General features: G+C 41.6%; 1 protein-coding gene across 2 annotated transcripts in view; it reads left to right on the top strand.

The window, feature by feature from the left end:
* The window catches only part of LOC146352530 (proprotein convertase subtilisin/kexin type 5-like), a 316,248-nt gene extending 301,668 nt beyond the window's left edge, over positions 1 to 14,580 (top strand). Inside the window, exons 18-22 of one of the 2 annotated variants that reach the window (XM_084834271.1) lie at positions 4,620 to 4,717; positions 5,623 to 5,752; positions 9,108 to 9,223; positions 10,541 to 10,587; positions 13,788 to 14,335. In XM_084834271.1, coding sequence (XP_084690397.1) covers positions 4,620 to 4,717; positions 5,623 to 5,752; positions 9,108 to 9,223; positions 10,541 to 10,551 — 355 coding nt within the window. In that variant the 3' untranslated portion in view covers positions 10,552 to 10,587; positions 13,788 to 14,335. Of the gene's footprint in view, positions 1 to 4,619; positions 4,718 to 5,622; positions 5,753 to 9,107; positions 9,224 to 10,540; positions 10,588 to 13,787 lie in introns of both variants that reach the window. The other variant, XM_084834270.1, reaches the window with a different exon arrangement.
* Positions 14,581 to 15,040: the final 460 nt, after the last annotated feature.

The raw sequence follows: 15,040 nt of genomic DNA, 5'->3' as shown, positions 1-15,040 counted from the left end.
ATGAGTGTTACAACTCATAGTACCTTCACCATCCTGAGCCTCTCTGTTGGAAGAAAGTCAGTACTGATGATAGCTGGGAGCTATGGTTTCAAGACCACCAGACCAACAGGTCACTCTCCCACACTCTGGCTCCGATCACACCTTCTGTTCAGCAGCTCCAACCACCTCAGCAACAGAATGTCCTGCCTACCTTACTGCACCTGCACACTGTACAGTTACAGCCATGCCTAATATTCAGCTGCTAGCTACATTACAGTTGGATGTGCAGACCAATATCAGTGATATTCAGGAACGCTTTATCAAAGAAAAGGAGAGGCATGCCCCCTATCAGGTCCAATCAGGGGAGTCTCCAATGACTGGAATGGAGGGTTACCAGTCTGACACCACATCTCAGTCTTCTTGCCCCCTTTCCATTTCATTGCCAGATGCAGTTGTTGGTTCCAATGAAGCCATATCCCCGTCTGAGGACTTGGGACAGTTTTCCCACCAGATCCTGAGAATGATGCAGTTAGGGATGTTAGAGAATTCTGCCACGGACTCCTGTGAGGCCGGATTCCTTAGAATCTGCCCCCCCGGAGCCCGTGGAGGAATGGAGCAATCCGCCCCGCTGCCCCACGAAACTTCCCCAGGACGGATCTTACCTTGTGTCAGCCGTCCGGTCCATCCACTGCCCCTGGTCTGTGGCCGCGAATGGCTGCCCCTGTCTGCGGCAGCCATTTCCCTTGCTACTTTAGTCATGATAGGCTATGTAAGTATTTACGTAGCCTATCACAGCAAAGAGCAGGGACGCAAATAGCATCTGCTACACCATTTGCGTCCCTGCTCTTTTTGTGATAGGCTATGTAAATATATACATAGCCTATCACAGCTAACACAGGGACACAAATGGCGGCCGCTGCAGCAGCCACCATTTGCAGCTGCAGCCCGGCAGCGGAGGGAGGTCTGGCTGCGGGTGGCCCCGGGGGGAGGGACGGATCGCCTCTCCCCCACCACAGATGCCCCGGACTGGAACAAGGTAAGGAATTCGTACATCCCTAGATGCAGTCCTTGGGCTTAGAGGCTCAGAAAGTAGCCTCCACTGTACAGGATTCCATCTTCGATTAGGTGAATGTGGAATCTTTCTGACCTGTGGCCATTCCTCTATATCCTGCGTTACAGGAGAGCAATCATAGAAAGCCCCATCCACTGTGCCACTGATATCAAAGTGTTCTTAGAGAATATACCATCTACAAGAAGCTAATGCTGAGTACTTATTTAAACACCCATCCCCAAACCCGATGGTTGTAGAAGCAGCACAGGGCAAGGCCTGTAGGGCACATTCCTCCCCAAACTGACAAGGAAGGCATATGCCATGATGTATTTGGGAGGAGATTATACTCCTTCACAGTGGTGGGCCTGAAGATATCAAATTATCAAGTGGTAATGTCTGGACACTGGTTACTGCTATGGGACAAAGTTGGTCATCTCCTTGAACATCTTCCAGATGACAAGAAGGACAAGAAGGAGTTGGGTTGCCTCTTCCAATCAAAGGCATTAAAGCAGTCAAGACAGCAAATAAATATGTCATGCTGCCAAGTCAACTGCGACTCAAAAGCGCTGGTCGGTTCCATTGCCCTACGTCACCATGCCTGGTTGAGGTTGGCTGGCCTTCCACAGGAGACATCTCTCCCAGGAAGTTCCGCATGGTCTCCCTGGCAACTATCATCCCTCTCCTCTCCCAAGGAAATTGGTTCGCCTCTATCAACCTCAAGGGTGCTTATTTTCATATCATCATAGAGGAATCACACCAACTCTACGTCCACTTCGTGATCAATACTGATGCCTACCAGTTCCGGGTGCTACCCTTTGGTCTAGCCACCATCCCAAGGGTATTTACCAAGTGTATGGCTGTGATCTGCTCCCACCTGTGACAGCAAGGCATAGATATATATCCATACATAGATGATTGGCTGGTGGTGGCATCAACAAAAAATCAGCTTCTCCAGTCAATTTAGGTGACCTGCCATCTCCTTCAGGAGCTTGGACAGAAACCAATTCATAGGGGCAGTGTTGGACTCCCAATTGGGCCACGCCTTCCTACCCAACAACAGGGTAAAGGTGCTGACCTCTCTGGCAACAAAACTACTAATGAGCAGCTCCACCACAGCATTCAAGGTCCATCTCCTCTTGGGTTTTATGGCTGCAATGATGGCTGTCATTTGTTGCACTGTATGTGAATGAGGCAGCAACTCCAAAATTGGTTCATACACAACTTCAGTACTGATCAGGATGCCCGTTGGACCAGACAGCAAAGACTCTCTCCAGTGGTGGTCAGTACCAAGCATGCCTTTGTTTCAGCCCTCTCCATCCGAGGACATGACTACGGATGCGTCACTCTTGGGAATGGGAGCTCACTGTCTGGGCCTTACGGTCCATGGTAGGGATAGATGGATGCCTCCTCATCTGTGATCTCTGGGTGTATGCCCAGCAGCTACCCCTGCGCATGCACCCCCAGACCTGCTCCCCCCATACTCACTTGCCAAGCCACCAGCACCTACCTTGAGCCGTTCCTGAGCAACCATCGTTCCCGCAGTCACCATGTTTTCCTGCAAAATGACAACTCAGGACCTTCCATAAATGTAATATTGCACACATAGTGTCCATAAAAACACCATCTATGCAATATTACAGGTGTAAATGGGCTAGCAACTCCCCACATGACAGCATGGAAGATTGGGTGATGGGACAACCTCGATCCTGGCAGAGATACAGAGGATTCTCAACTATGCCTGCAAGCCTTCTACGCAGCACTCCTATTCAAGAAAATTGACTGTTTTCTTATCCTTTGCCCATGCTCAATTTTTTAATCCAGTATGGTGCTCCTTGCACCAAGTTCTGCAATTTTTACTTTCTCTGTTCGAGAAGGGACTCAGACTGTCATTTCAACTAGTCTACCTGTCTGTTGTTTCAGCTTTCCACCCTCCTGTTGAAGGATTTTCCATTTTCTTGCATCCACCAGTGAAGAGGTTTCTGAAAGGGATCAGGAATTTTGTACCACCAGTCTGGTCTACAGTACCAAGCTGGAGCCTTTCTGTGGTGCTTAAGGCACTTTCATCAAGCCTTTTGAGCCACTGGCAACTACAGACTTGCACTCCTTTCTTGGAAGGTGGCATTTTTTGCGGCCGTTACATCTGCATGTTGCCCCAGTGAGTTATGTGCACTTAGGGTAGACCAGCCCTATCTTGTTTTTCACCAAGACAAAGTTGTGGTCAGACTTGACCCTTCTTTCCTACCCAAAATCGTGTCAGATTTTCATTTAAATCAGGACATTGTTTTTGCCTTCTTTCTTTGCCTCTCCTTCTACACCTCTGGAGTTGACCCTACACACACTCGATGTTCCTTGCACCCTGGCCTTTGATAAGTCAAGGACTGAACAGTTTCAACTGTTACCCCACTTCTTTGTCTACTCTGGTGGCAAACACAAAGAACAGCCTCTCTCGACTCAACATTTCACTTCCTGGCTTGTCAAGACCATCGAGTTATATGAGCTAGCTGGACTCAAGCTGTCTGCCCCAATCCAAGCTCATTCTACTCGTGTGGTAATGACACCGGTTGCATTCAACAGGGGGGTTGCCATCCCTGAACTGTGCCGCGCTGCAACCTAGTCGACACCATCTACCTTTGGTCATCACTATAGACTAGATGTTCGGGCTAGAGCTGACTGTACTTTTGGTTGTACCATCCTTTCTTCTGTATTATAATAGGACACCAACTCATCACCTTGTAAGTTAGCTTGCTACTCTCCCAAATATGTGATGCACAGAGTCCACGAAGAAGAAAGACAGGTTGCTACCTGTAACTGTAGTCCTTTGAGTGGTCATCTGTGCATTCACACAACCCACCCACCGTTCCCTCTTCGATGTCATACTTGAGTTCGATGTTGGGTACTGAAGGTATTTCTTCTTGGTTTCAAGGCTACAATGTCAATTCCAAGGAACTGAGGGAATAAGTGGGACCTACCAAGGACATGTGCAGTGGGACAGTGGGGGAAGGGTTCCTGCCAAAAATCCTCAGCTATAGAAGTTTCCCAAATCAAGGTTCTGTGCAGATGCAGAGCCCATATGTTTGAATGCATAGATGACCAGTCGAAGAACTATCGTTACAGGTAGCAACCTGTGTTTTAGAAAATCACTTTGATTTCAAAAGATGTCTGCCATGCAGCACTGGGGAGTGAGGGTGGGGCTGTACTTTGAAAAACAACAATCTCACCCTTCCTTGGGTAAATTGAAAAGCTACACGTTCCTTGGATCTACACTATTATTTGGAAGTCTGTTTCATGTGCATTGCAGTGGATGTTACTCATGTCTAAGCATTTCAACAGCTAACTCCAGCTAACTCCTTTCCTTCCAATTAACTTAAACATGAATGACATTTGCAGAATTATGCTGAGTATGCTTAGAACTGAGGTTTAATGCCTCAGCTATAAGCATACTTGAAATCAACAAGGCTTTCATAAATTTCATTTGAAAAAAAAAGCTTTCTGTAGTATTCTGCAAGCTTCTTTTTATTTATTTTATTCTTTTTATATACTGATTATCAGCTAATCTGTATTTTATCATTCTCCTATTGTTGGTATGTAGTTTACAAGGATCCAGATGTGTTATCCACTGTGAAGAAGGAAAATATTATAATGGCAGGGACTGTGAGCCATGCCACCATTCCTGTGCTTCTTGTGCAGGTACTTCTTATTTTTCCCTCCGTAAATTCAATAATTTAGTCCTCTCTGCAATAAACATAATCACTGTTACTTGTCATCACCATAATACCACTCCCTGTGCTACTCCCAACCTATACAGGATTTTAAAATATTTTATATCAAATAATTATTCCAATTATTCTAACTTGAAAACACTTGAACATTTATTTGCATTCTTGCATGCAACAGAATTAATTATGATTTAAGAGAATTTATGTTTTAGTTACACATCAAGGTCTGAAGATATCTAGAGAGATATTATGACAGTGAATTTCCTTAGACATTTTTTTCTAAGAAGATATTACTATGGAAGAATTTACATGTTACATTGTTCACATGTTTACTTTCCTTGTGATAGATAACATAAATGTGTGGAATTTGCTACAAAGAGAGCTTGTCATAGGTCTTTATGGATTCCTGCTTCTTATCATCTCAACAACTAAGCAGAAGTAATCTAACAGAAGAAATGCCTATCATAAGATGTCTTCTTATATACAGTAACTTCAGTTGCATTCTTAAACTCACCCCAACAAAATGGGATTTTAGGAAGTCTTTCATTACAATGTTATATTTTGCACTACGTTTGTTATCAGACATTATGTACATCTACAGAATGAGTGGCTGGGATCAAATGAAACACTGTTGTCTTTTGATCCCAGATTTCCCTTTCCAACTGCTCCTCCTCATGATGCAGTGCAGACTACATCAGAAGGTCCCCCAACTTCCCAAAGTGGCTTTTCAGGAAACACACATTGCTGAGATGAGTAAGAAGCTTGTGAAGCCATCAGTGTGCATGGTTTCCATGGGAAGCGTAACACGTATCCATTGTCTGTGCACTGTTGAGTATGCGTCAATATGTTACCTTGTTTGTTCTGTTGGCTTTTGAGGCCCAGGAGCAGATGCTTGCATAAATTGCACAGAAGACTATCTTATGGAGAACGGAAGATGTGTGGTGGCTTGTAATAATGGCTACTATTTTGACCACTCTCTAGAAAATGGATACAAAACTTGCAAAAGGTAAATTGTGTTTATTGAAAGCTGTGTTCTATTTGTTTTTAAACTGAATGCACAATTTAATTTATTTAATATGTAAATCATGACTAAATGGAAAGCATGCTACTGATATAATACTATGTGAATCAGGCTTTTAAACCTTAATTTAATATGGACTTTTCATGTGAGTGCTAGATTGTACATGCAACTTCTTCTATAGGATTCCATTAGGTGCTAGAAGATATGAAATGTATATTGTTTGCATGTCCAGGGCTAGAGAAAAGGGATGATGGTGCTGTGAAGGAGGGGAGACATTTTTTCTCCACTGAGAAGTGAATCAACTGAGACTTGCAGTACAATCGACAAACTCTTTTATTCGGTTAATAGTACTTCTTCACACTTAAAGCGATTACAAATTGTGGGAGCTGTTCTCAGGCCCTAATTAGCTAAATAGCACTTTGATTAAGAAAAGTACTGAAAGCAAGGCAGTTGCCTCTTTGACTATGGGTGAGTTTCCTGCCATGCTCCGCTGGCTTTTTCTGAGCTCCTGCCTTCAGGGAGGATTCTCCTGACCCAGCTTCTGATGCGCAGTCAATCTGGTGTGACGCCTCCCACCTCCTCCTCTCAACTCCACCCACTTAAGTAAGTGTCGGGCTCTGGCATCTGTCAATCCTGAATCTCCCTCTCCCTCAACAGAGCCTGGGTTCCCGGAGGGCAGGGGGGAGATGATCTCTGAGCTTGGCCCTCCTCCTTGATAAGCCCTGGGAATGGATCTTTGCTAACTCCTAAGAAGTTTGGGGGAATTTCCTCCCCCATACCCGGCTCTGCTAGGCTTCTGATAACCCCATCTCCAAATCTGTATCAGAGTCCAAATTGAAAACAGAGGGCCTGGGCAAAATCCTGACACCAGGAACTATTGCAAGCTATGCATCTACTCTACCTGCAAAGCATGTGCTCTTCTACTCAATTCTAAGTAGGCCTGGGACATGAAAATGTTCTCATAGAATCATAGAATCATAGAATAGTAGGGTTGGAAGGGGCCTACAAGGCCATCGAGTCCAACCCCCTGCTCAATGCAGGAATCCAAGTCAGAGCATCCCTGACAAATGGCTGTCCAGCCTCGTCTTAAAGGCCTCCAGTGTGGGAGAGCCCACCACCTCCCCAGGTAATTGGTTCCATTGCCGTATTGCTCTGACACTCAGGAAGTTTTTCCTGATGTTCAGCCGGAATCTGGCTTCCTGTAACTTGAGCCCATTATTCCGTGTCCTGCACTCCGGGATGATCAAGAAGAGATCCTGGCCTTCTTCTCTGTGACAACCTTTCAAGTACTTGAAGAGTGCTATCATATCTCCCCTCAGTCTTCTCTTCTCAAGGCTAAACATGCCCAGTTCTTTCAGTCTCTCTTCATAGGGCTTTGTTTCCAGTCCCCTGATCATCTTTGTTGCCCTCCTTTGAACCCTCTCCAGCTTGTCTGCATCCTTCTTAAAGTGTGGTGCCCAGAACTGGACACAGTACTCCAGATGAGGCCTAACCAGTGCTGAGTAGAGGGGAACTAGTACTTCCCGGGATTTGGAAGCGATGCTTCTATTAATGCAGCCCAAAATAGCATTTGCCTTTTTTGCAGCCACATCACATTGTTGGCTCATATTCAGCTTGTGATCGACGACAATTCCAAGATCCTTCTCGCTCGTAGTGTGGTTCAGCCACGTATCCCCCATCTTGTAACTGTGCATTTGGTTTCTTTTTCCTAGGTGCAGAACTTGGCATTTGTCCCTATTAAATGCCATTCTGTTGTTTTCTGCCCAGCACTCCAGTCTATCCAGATCACTTTGAATTTTGTTTCTGTCTTCCAAAGTATTAGCTATCCCTCCCAATTTTGTGTCATCTGCAAATTTGATCAGCATTCCCTGCACCTCCTCCTCCAAGTCATTCATAAAAATGTTGAAGAGCACTGGGCCCAGGACTGAGCCCTGCGGTACCCCACTCGTTACCTCTCCCCAGCTTGAGAAGGTCCCATTGATAAGCACTCTTTGAGTCCGATTCTGTAGCCTCAATTCTTGGATTCTGTGATTCTCAAAACAAAACTCTCTAGGTCCAGGGGATAAAACTGACTTTCTTCACATGTTAATGTAACAATAGAGTCAGTTTGTCAAGTTGTCCTGAAGGAGAAACAGGCAGAGTCCATGAGCAAGAGAGATCAAAATCACGGGGCCTTCAAGATACCTGAATTGCCAAAATAGATCTACAGTTGTGGGCAACTGGATTTTGAATTCAGTTGAATACAATTGCTGTAGCTACTTTTCTGTATGATTTCCCACCCTGTCCACAACTCAGGGAAGTCAGTGGGACTGAATGGAAGCAAATAGTACTTCCAAGTCAGAGGTTTAGGCTAGGATAGAATAAAAGGCTAGTTGGGAAGTTGGTCAGTTAGGGACAGTTGGATGTTGGTTGGATCTGAAGACCAGGGCTGTTCGCTGAAGAGAGCAAAACTCAGAGCTGAAAAGGAATGAGTCTTGCAGCCTGAAAGAACCCTGATGGGAGAAGTTTGGAAGACTGGAACTGGTGGTTGAGGAAAGCAAGAAGACGTACTGTAAGGTTGTAGTGAGTTTTCAACCAGGCAGCAGAGCCCAGTACCAGAGGGTTTCCAGCAGAGAACTTTGGCAGGCAGCTTTTTAAACATCTGGACTATCCTGGAAGCCAGAAACAGCAGGAAAAGTTTGAGGCAGAGGCAGACTGCTGTACAGCATCTGTTTCTGGTTGTGAGTGATGTGGTGAAGGTTAAGGAAATCTGGTCTGAGGAAAAGCTATTGAGATCTTACTTAGTTGAGGAAGATTCTCTGACACTTTAGGAACACTAACTAAGCATATTTATCCCTGGATATTTAAACACTGTATACTTAAGCAATCTTATCCTACCATCTGAAACGCAACACTTTATTTCCCCATGTAAATTATGGCCTTAATGTTGTTCATATTATAAGCCTGTCTCTAATGGCGGTGTCGATCCCATGCCAATGCTGTAGGAACCGAGCTACTGGGTCTCTATAAAGTATAGAAGGTTTATTTTGGTGGCAGAGGTTAAAGGTGTTATATTTAATGCAGCATTCCCTAAATGTGAGGTCTGTCTGAACATTTTATTAAACACTGTGGTAGGGAGTTTGATAGACCCAAGCCTCAAAGGCTAAAAAAAGTGAACAAAGGTGGGATAGCCATGTTGTTTCATTATCTTTGCTATCTATTCTGCTTTCTGTACTTAGCATTAACATCTCACTGTTATTCCTTTATGAAGCTGAAGGAGTCAAGCACTGTTTGATTTTAAGACTGTAGGATTCTAATGTTCACCATTAACATATATATAATTTGATATCTTTACATTAAGATGTGACCCCAGCTGTTTTGGATGCAGTGGTCCAAGCGAGAAAAACTGTACAAGTTGTCCAAGTGGCTATATCTTAGATACAGGTCTCTGCGTAGTTGGTCTAGTCTGTAAAGATGGTGAGTGTTTTTACCTATCTCCAAATAAATTGTTTATCTAGCCTTTCCCAGATACTTATACATCTGTTTCATATTACATAGGCAAAAAAAAAACCTGATCTCAAGTGAACTCAATTCCTTTACAATGTTTGTTTCTTAATAAGAGACAACAGAGGCTATTCTTTAATTTAGCTTTTCTCCATTTATGTTGTGACATCCGTAATTTTGCTAGTTTTTAAACAAATATTTAACATAATCATCTATTTTAACTTATCAGCTTAAATGCCACGGTTCACAAAATAAGAAATAGCATAATCAAACAACATTCCAAAAGGAAATCCAAAAATGCATACATGAAAGAGTAAAAAAGACATATTTGAAAAATTTCTATTTTAAAAATACTGAAACGTGACAGAATGAATTAGCTATATTGCCTAAATTGTACATAAATGTTAAATTCTAAGATGTTTTTGATTTTTGCAGTCTTAAAGAGTTATATAAATTGTAACAAATGGGAAATTGGAACCACTGGGGGAAATAGGGGCTGCTGGGATTGCTATTTGTTTTGGGAAATGTACATTTGCTATAATTAATATATCATGCCCTGGAAAATATCATTAGTTTCTAATGATATTTGTATTTTGTAAAATATTTCTGCATATTTGTCCACTAAATTATAGGGGACCCATGTCTGTTCATTGCAATATAATTCCTAAAATGTTTATTATTGATAATCATCAGCATCATCTATAACAATGGCTGGTGGGCTATGGCTGCTACCCCTGTGATCAGATCTTTTACCACTTATTTTAAGAGAAGAATGTCTTGTTGGGCCAAAACTGTCCATGAGGAAACAAATATTTACAGATTGGAATCCTCATTCCTCAAAACACAATTGTACCTCGTGCATGGGCTGGGAGTACTTGGCTGTTGAAAGAGACAAGTGTCAAGGTTGTACATTTACAACTTCTGCAGGCCTTAAATTAGCAACTTCTGTGCTAATTCTGGACAAACCATTTTCATTCAGATCTGAGGGCCATCCAAAGCTCCAACATATATTTATGCACTGGTCCAAAAGGGCAGAATAAATTGGAAAAGACATGGAAGAATACAGAAAACTGCTTGAGAGTGGATGGTAGGATTTTGCTATAGGAGAGGGGGAATATAAGAAACCCTTTACCAAGACATAATTGATCAAGGGGGATATACAACTACCTTAGAGAAATGATCATCAGTAGTGTTCTCCCATTTGGTGGATAGATTTTTTTTACCATGACCCCATTTTCCTGGATATTTTTATCCAGTGGAGATGTGCAGCAAAATTCTTATTCTTTTCAGCAACACTATAGATGAAAAAATCCCTACATAACTGTATGTCTACAATGGTAAGTTACCTTAAATGGTCATCTCTATTCACTAGTGGGTGTGCAGCACATCTGTATCTTCACTCCAGTATCTCCCTATGCTGCTTTCGTCCAGGCCTCAATCACTTGTGCAAAACTAGTGTAAAAGACTAACAGTAGCCATCCTAGAGGACCAAGTTGATTGTTCCTTTTTTCAACTACTACACCTTTTTTAGAATTTCCTGTGATCTACAATCCAGAAACCTTGATCAAATATTTATTAGATGACTAAGCCTATGTTATAAAAAAGAAGTGGTAATTCCTATAAACAATCTCTCTTCCAGCTGGCTTTATTAACATTCTGGGTAAGGTGTGTTGGAGTAAGGTTGCACAATGGAATAGCAGACCACCGTGGATTCTGGTAAAGTTGCCAAGCCTTTCTAGTCCCTTTTGATTGGTCTCTATAGGGACTATAAAGCTGTTTGGCAAACAGTGCCAGGCAGTTTTCTAGATTACTAAGGGAACCTCAGCATTGTAATTCTCCAATGGATGCCAACAATTTGCTGACTGGCAGGACATATCAATGTATTTTAATGATGTGTAGGGTGTGGGTTGCCCCCTTGTCTTTAGATATCCATAACTCTCACCCACAGCTGGACCAGCACCACCTGCTACTGCTGCTCCCATGTTCTCCACATCACCTCTTCTTGTGTCCTGCTAGTGTCCACTCTTCCTGCTCCTTTCAATCACCTACACTGTGGCTGTTGAGAATCTGCTGATGAACTGTGTAGGGTGCTTTCTCCTCTGTCCCTGCTTTGATGTCTCCACCATTCTCTCCAGTTGTTTTTTCCCCATTGGATCATGATTTGTATCCAGCTACAATTTCCTCCAAACTGAATGCCTCAGCTTTGAGTATTCTATCTCACATTCTGCCCATCATTTGCCTTGATACTCTTAGAGCTACTTCACGTTTTACTCAACAGTCATCCTTTTCTTCCACTTCACATGACCTTTGGGGGCAAATTATCAAAGTGACTGGTTTGGGGGCATATTTTGACCTTATCTTTATTATCACATTCAACCACAAAGAAACCCTACATTTGGATATTATTATATAAATGAAACTAGGCTTCGGCTTGGGAACCTTTTTAATGTAATATTTTTCAAAAGACCAAGGATTTGTCTTCCACAAGACTAACGGATCTTCCACAAGAAGAAGGGCTCTGCTCTCCACCCAGTTTTTGGAGATCCCCTTTCCTTCACACAACACAGCTCACCCCAGTCATCAGGGCTGCCATGGGAAGGAGGGGTGGAAGAGTCCACTTACACAAGCATAGTTGATCCAGCATAAATCTGGATCCAGTCCCCTGACTTAAAGCTCTGCAAGACTATTGCAATATACAGCTTTAACCTGAGTGAAAGTATATGTAAGCATTGCTGAAAGCAGATTTCTGTTCTACATGAAACAATGTTCACATTGTTTGCCAGTAATGGTAAGCTTTAAGGAAATCAAAACACAAATGAAAACCCTTTATTTTTCAGGCATGGATTGATTTCAAGTATGATTTACATTTGCTTACATTCTGTATTTCTTCATACTTTTACAGAAAGCAATTATAAAGTACCAGCCCTTTCCTCCACTCGCTCTTGTACACAACCGATAAAACTGCTAAACCAACAGACACAGATATAATGTTCGTTTCATTAAGTGACCATTTACAGAGAAGTGCTTAATGTCCTCCAAGTTAACAAGGGTTGAGAAAACTTTATTGGGAGAATACCAGCTAGCATGGAAGAATCAAAGAGATGTTGTTTTACTTTAACTTACAATTTACAGTAAAAATACTAACATGCTGCCTATTCATCTATTGTTGTTCAGAAAGAAATCTCAACTCTGTATGAGTCTCTGGTACATGCACACCTTTCCCTGTCCCAGCAGGGAGAAAGTAATGAATGAACTAGGCTGTACGACATTTATCTGAATGTGGAATCTTCCTAATAATTTGATTGAAAACCCACACTATTTACTAGGAATATACGAGAATTTCATTTGTGTTCACAAACCAGGCGAACATGTCCTGTTCACAATCCCAAATGCAAACACAAGCAGGAGTGCGGGGGGGGGGGGGATTTCGAGGAATGTTCACAAATTCCTGAATTTGCGATCACATTAGAAAAGATCTTTTTTTAAAAAAAAATGTGCACTTTGAAATGCACATTAAACAAACACACCCAATTTCACACTTTAGTCAATGGAGGAAAGTGTATACTTTTGAAAAAATATGCACAGAAATGCGAACCTTTCCCATTCAAAATGTGTACTTTTCCTGCTCAAATAACACAAAAAACAGATCAAAAGCAAAACCAGGAGCAAGCTGAAACAAGTGTCAAAGTGATTTTGGGGGGATTTAGATGAGCTCAAAAATCACTGGTTCTCCCACCCCTATTCTTTACACAGAGAGTGATATCCAACTTTCTCTTCTTCCCTGTCCCCAAATCTGTTCCAGAGGGTCCCCTAAGCCTCCAGAGCAGATTGGAAGGTATGGGGGTCTGCAGGAGGAGGACAGATCCATTCTGCTTTGGAAGACAGACACCACTGGATATAACCCAGAGCAGATGGTTGGGCAGTACAATCCATTTCACTCATTATTTTTCTCTCATTCAGACAGGCTAAGGGAGTTGAGCGACAAGAGTCTAAGACTTGTATAAGATTAAGATTTTTTTCTGAAAAGTAACAAGTGAACACACTCATAAAGTGTTTGCAATTCTAGTAGATTGTCATAAGTTGTGTCTTTGCATTTTTACAGTGGACAATACACTTCACACGACAAGCACTTCTTTTTGGAGCAGAAAGTCTCATAGAATACACATTCTATGTGATTTTAAATTATGTATATATTCTTGTGGTGTGCTGTTTAGTATTCTTTTTATTCACAATACTCAATAAAATATCTTCCACTGAATTTTTCACTGTTTTCTAATATTTCTCTTTCTGATCTTTTTTTTTTCTCCTTTCATAATGGATACAAATCTCTCCTTGCTGGAACACAATATTTCTTCCTGAAAACAAATGCTGTTGTGACTGAAATTCCTTTTGATGGAAACACAATTTCCTATTTGCTACCTGCTCCTGAATGGTCTCTTCCATCAAATTTGCCTGTCTGACAAATTAAACCTTCCTCCACTTGACACCATGCTGTTCAAAACTTCAACTTCCCTCCACTTTCTATGATCTCTGGAAGCAACGGAAGAATCTTGGGCCGAAGGAGGCTTCTGTATGCTAGTGAAAAAGAATAATCTTTGCCAACGGAAAGTACTTCAGCAACTTTGTTGCAGAACATGTACACTAAAAGGCTGAATTGGCACCTTTCTGAGTTCTCTCGCTCCTGTAGACTTATAGATTAATCCATACTATTAAAAATGAAAAAAAAAAAAAAAGCAAACCACCTTTCTCTTTCTCTTTCTCTAACTCCCCTTTGGGGAGACAGTGAACTTTATGTTGGAACTTAAAATAGAAAACTACAACAAGCCTACCTTTCATAACTGGGTGTTTAGAGCAAAGCATCCCGGATCACAGTGTCAGTATGGTGTGACCAAAGCATTTGATGCCAAAATTAAAGTTATTTGATTTCCTGTCAATTTAAGGATATCCCTGGTTATTGTTGTTGTTGTTGTTTTAAAAAAAAAACATCCTCCTTTCCTTTTTCCTGCTTGTTTCCCCTTCAAGATGTGTAGAGCATTTCAAGAATACAACACAAGTTTACATGAATTAAAATAGAACAAAAATGTGCTTGCATTAGTCTTTTTTATGCTTATATAATCAGAAAGAGGAAGAACTGTAGGTAATAACTAATCCCAGAGAGAATTAGGAACATCTTTTGTTGCCCGGCTGTTCTCTGCAACCATTGTAATGTTAAAAGGCATAAATGTTTCTGCATATGGTTTCTAGTCATATCCTATGTTGTGTGCTGTTTTTGCATTATACAGCCTTTGTTACATTTTGCAACAACGTTTAAATTTTTCAGCCATGTCGACCAGCATGTTTTGGACTCTGATATTTTTGTCATAGTTCTTTTTAATGAAATTATGAAAGGTGCAAGTTCTTAAACCTTCAGGGCTTTCTTCCTGCAATGAATAAACTCTGAAAGGTGTAAAGCCCTCTTACTTTTAAAAGTGTAGCTTTCATACTTGAATCTGGACTGCACCAATAACAGTAAAATATTCACAGAATATATATAGAAAGAGTTATTTGTTTAGGCATGGGCTATGACTTCTTATCAGACAAGTTAAAACATCATAGTTAAGGGCAAGAAAGTGTAAAAATAGCATGTTTAATTTACCAAGTCTATCAGTAGTCAACAGGCAGTAGATAACACTAATGAACTAGGTAATATAACAATATAATATACACAAAGAGAGAAATATCAATGCCCAGACTGCATTTCAGCCTGAAAAGATCTTTTTCAGGAAAATATACATACATTTAAAAAGACAA

This window comes from Heloderma suspectum, chromosome 2 (genome assembly GCF_057233095.1).
Source record: "Heloderma suspectum isolate Gila_16-S chromosome 2, 16-S_ref, whole genome shotgun sequence".
NCBI lineage: Eukaryota > Metazoa > Chordata > Lepidosauria > Squamata > Helodermatidae > Heloderma > Heloderma suspectum.
The sequence above is the reverse complement of the archived record's forward strand: the minus strand, read 5'-3'. Positions and strand labels throughout refer to the sequence as shown.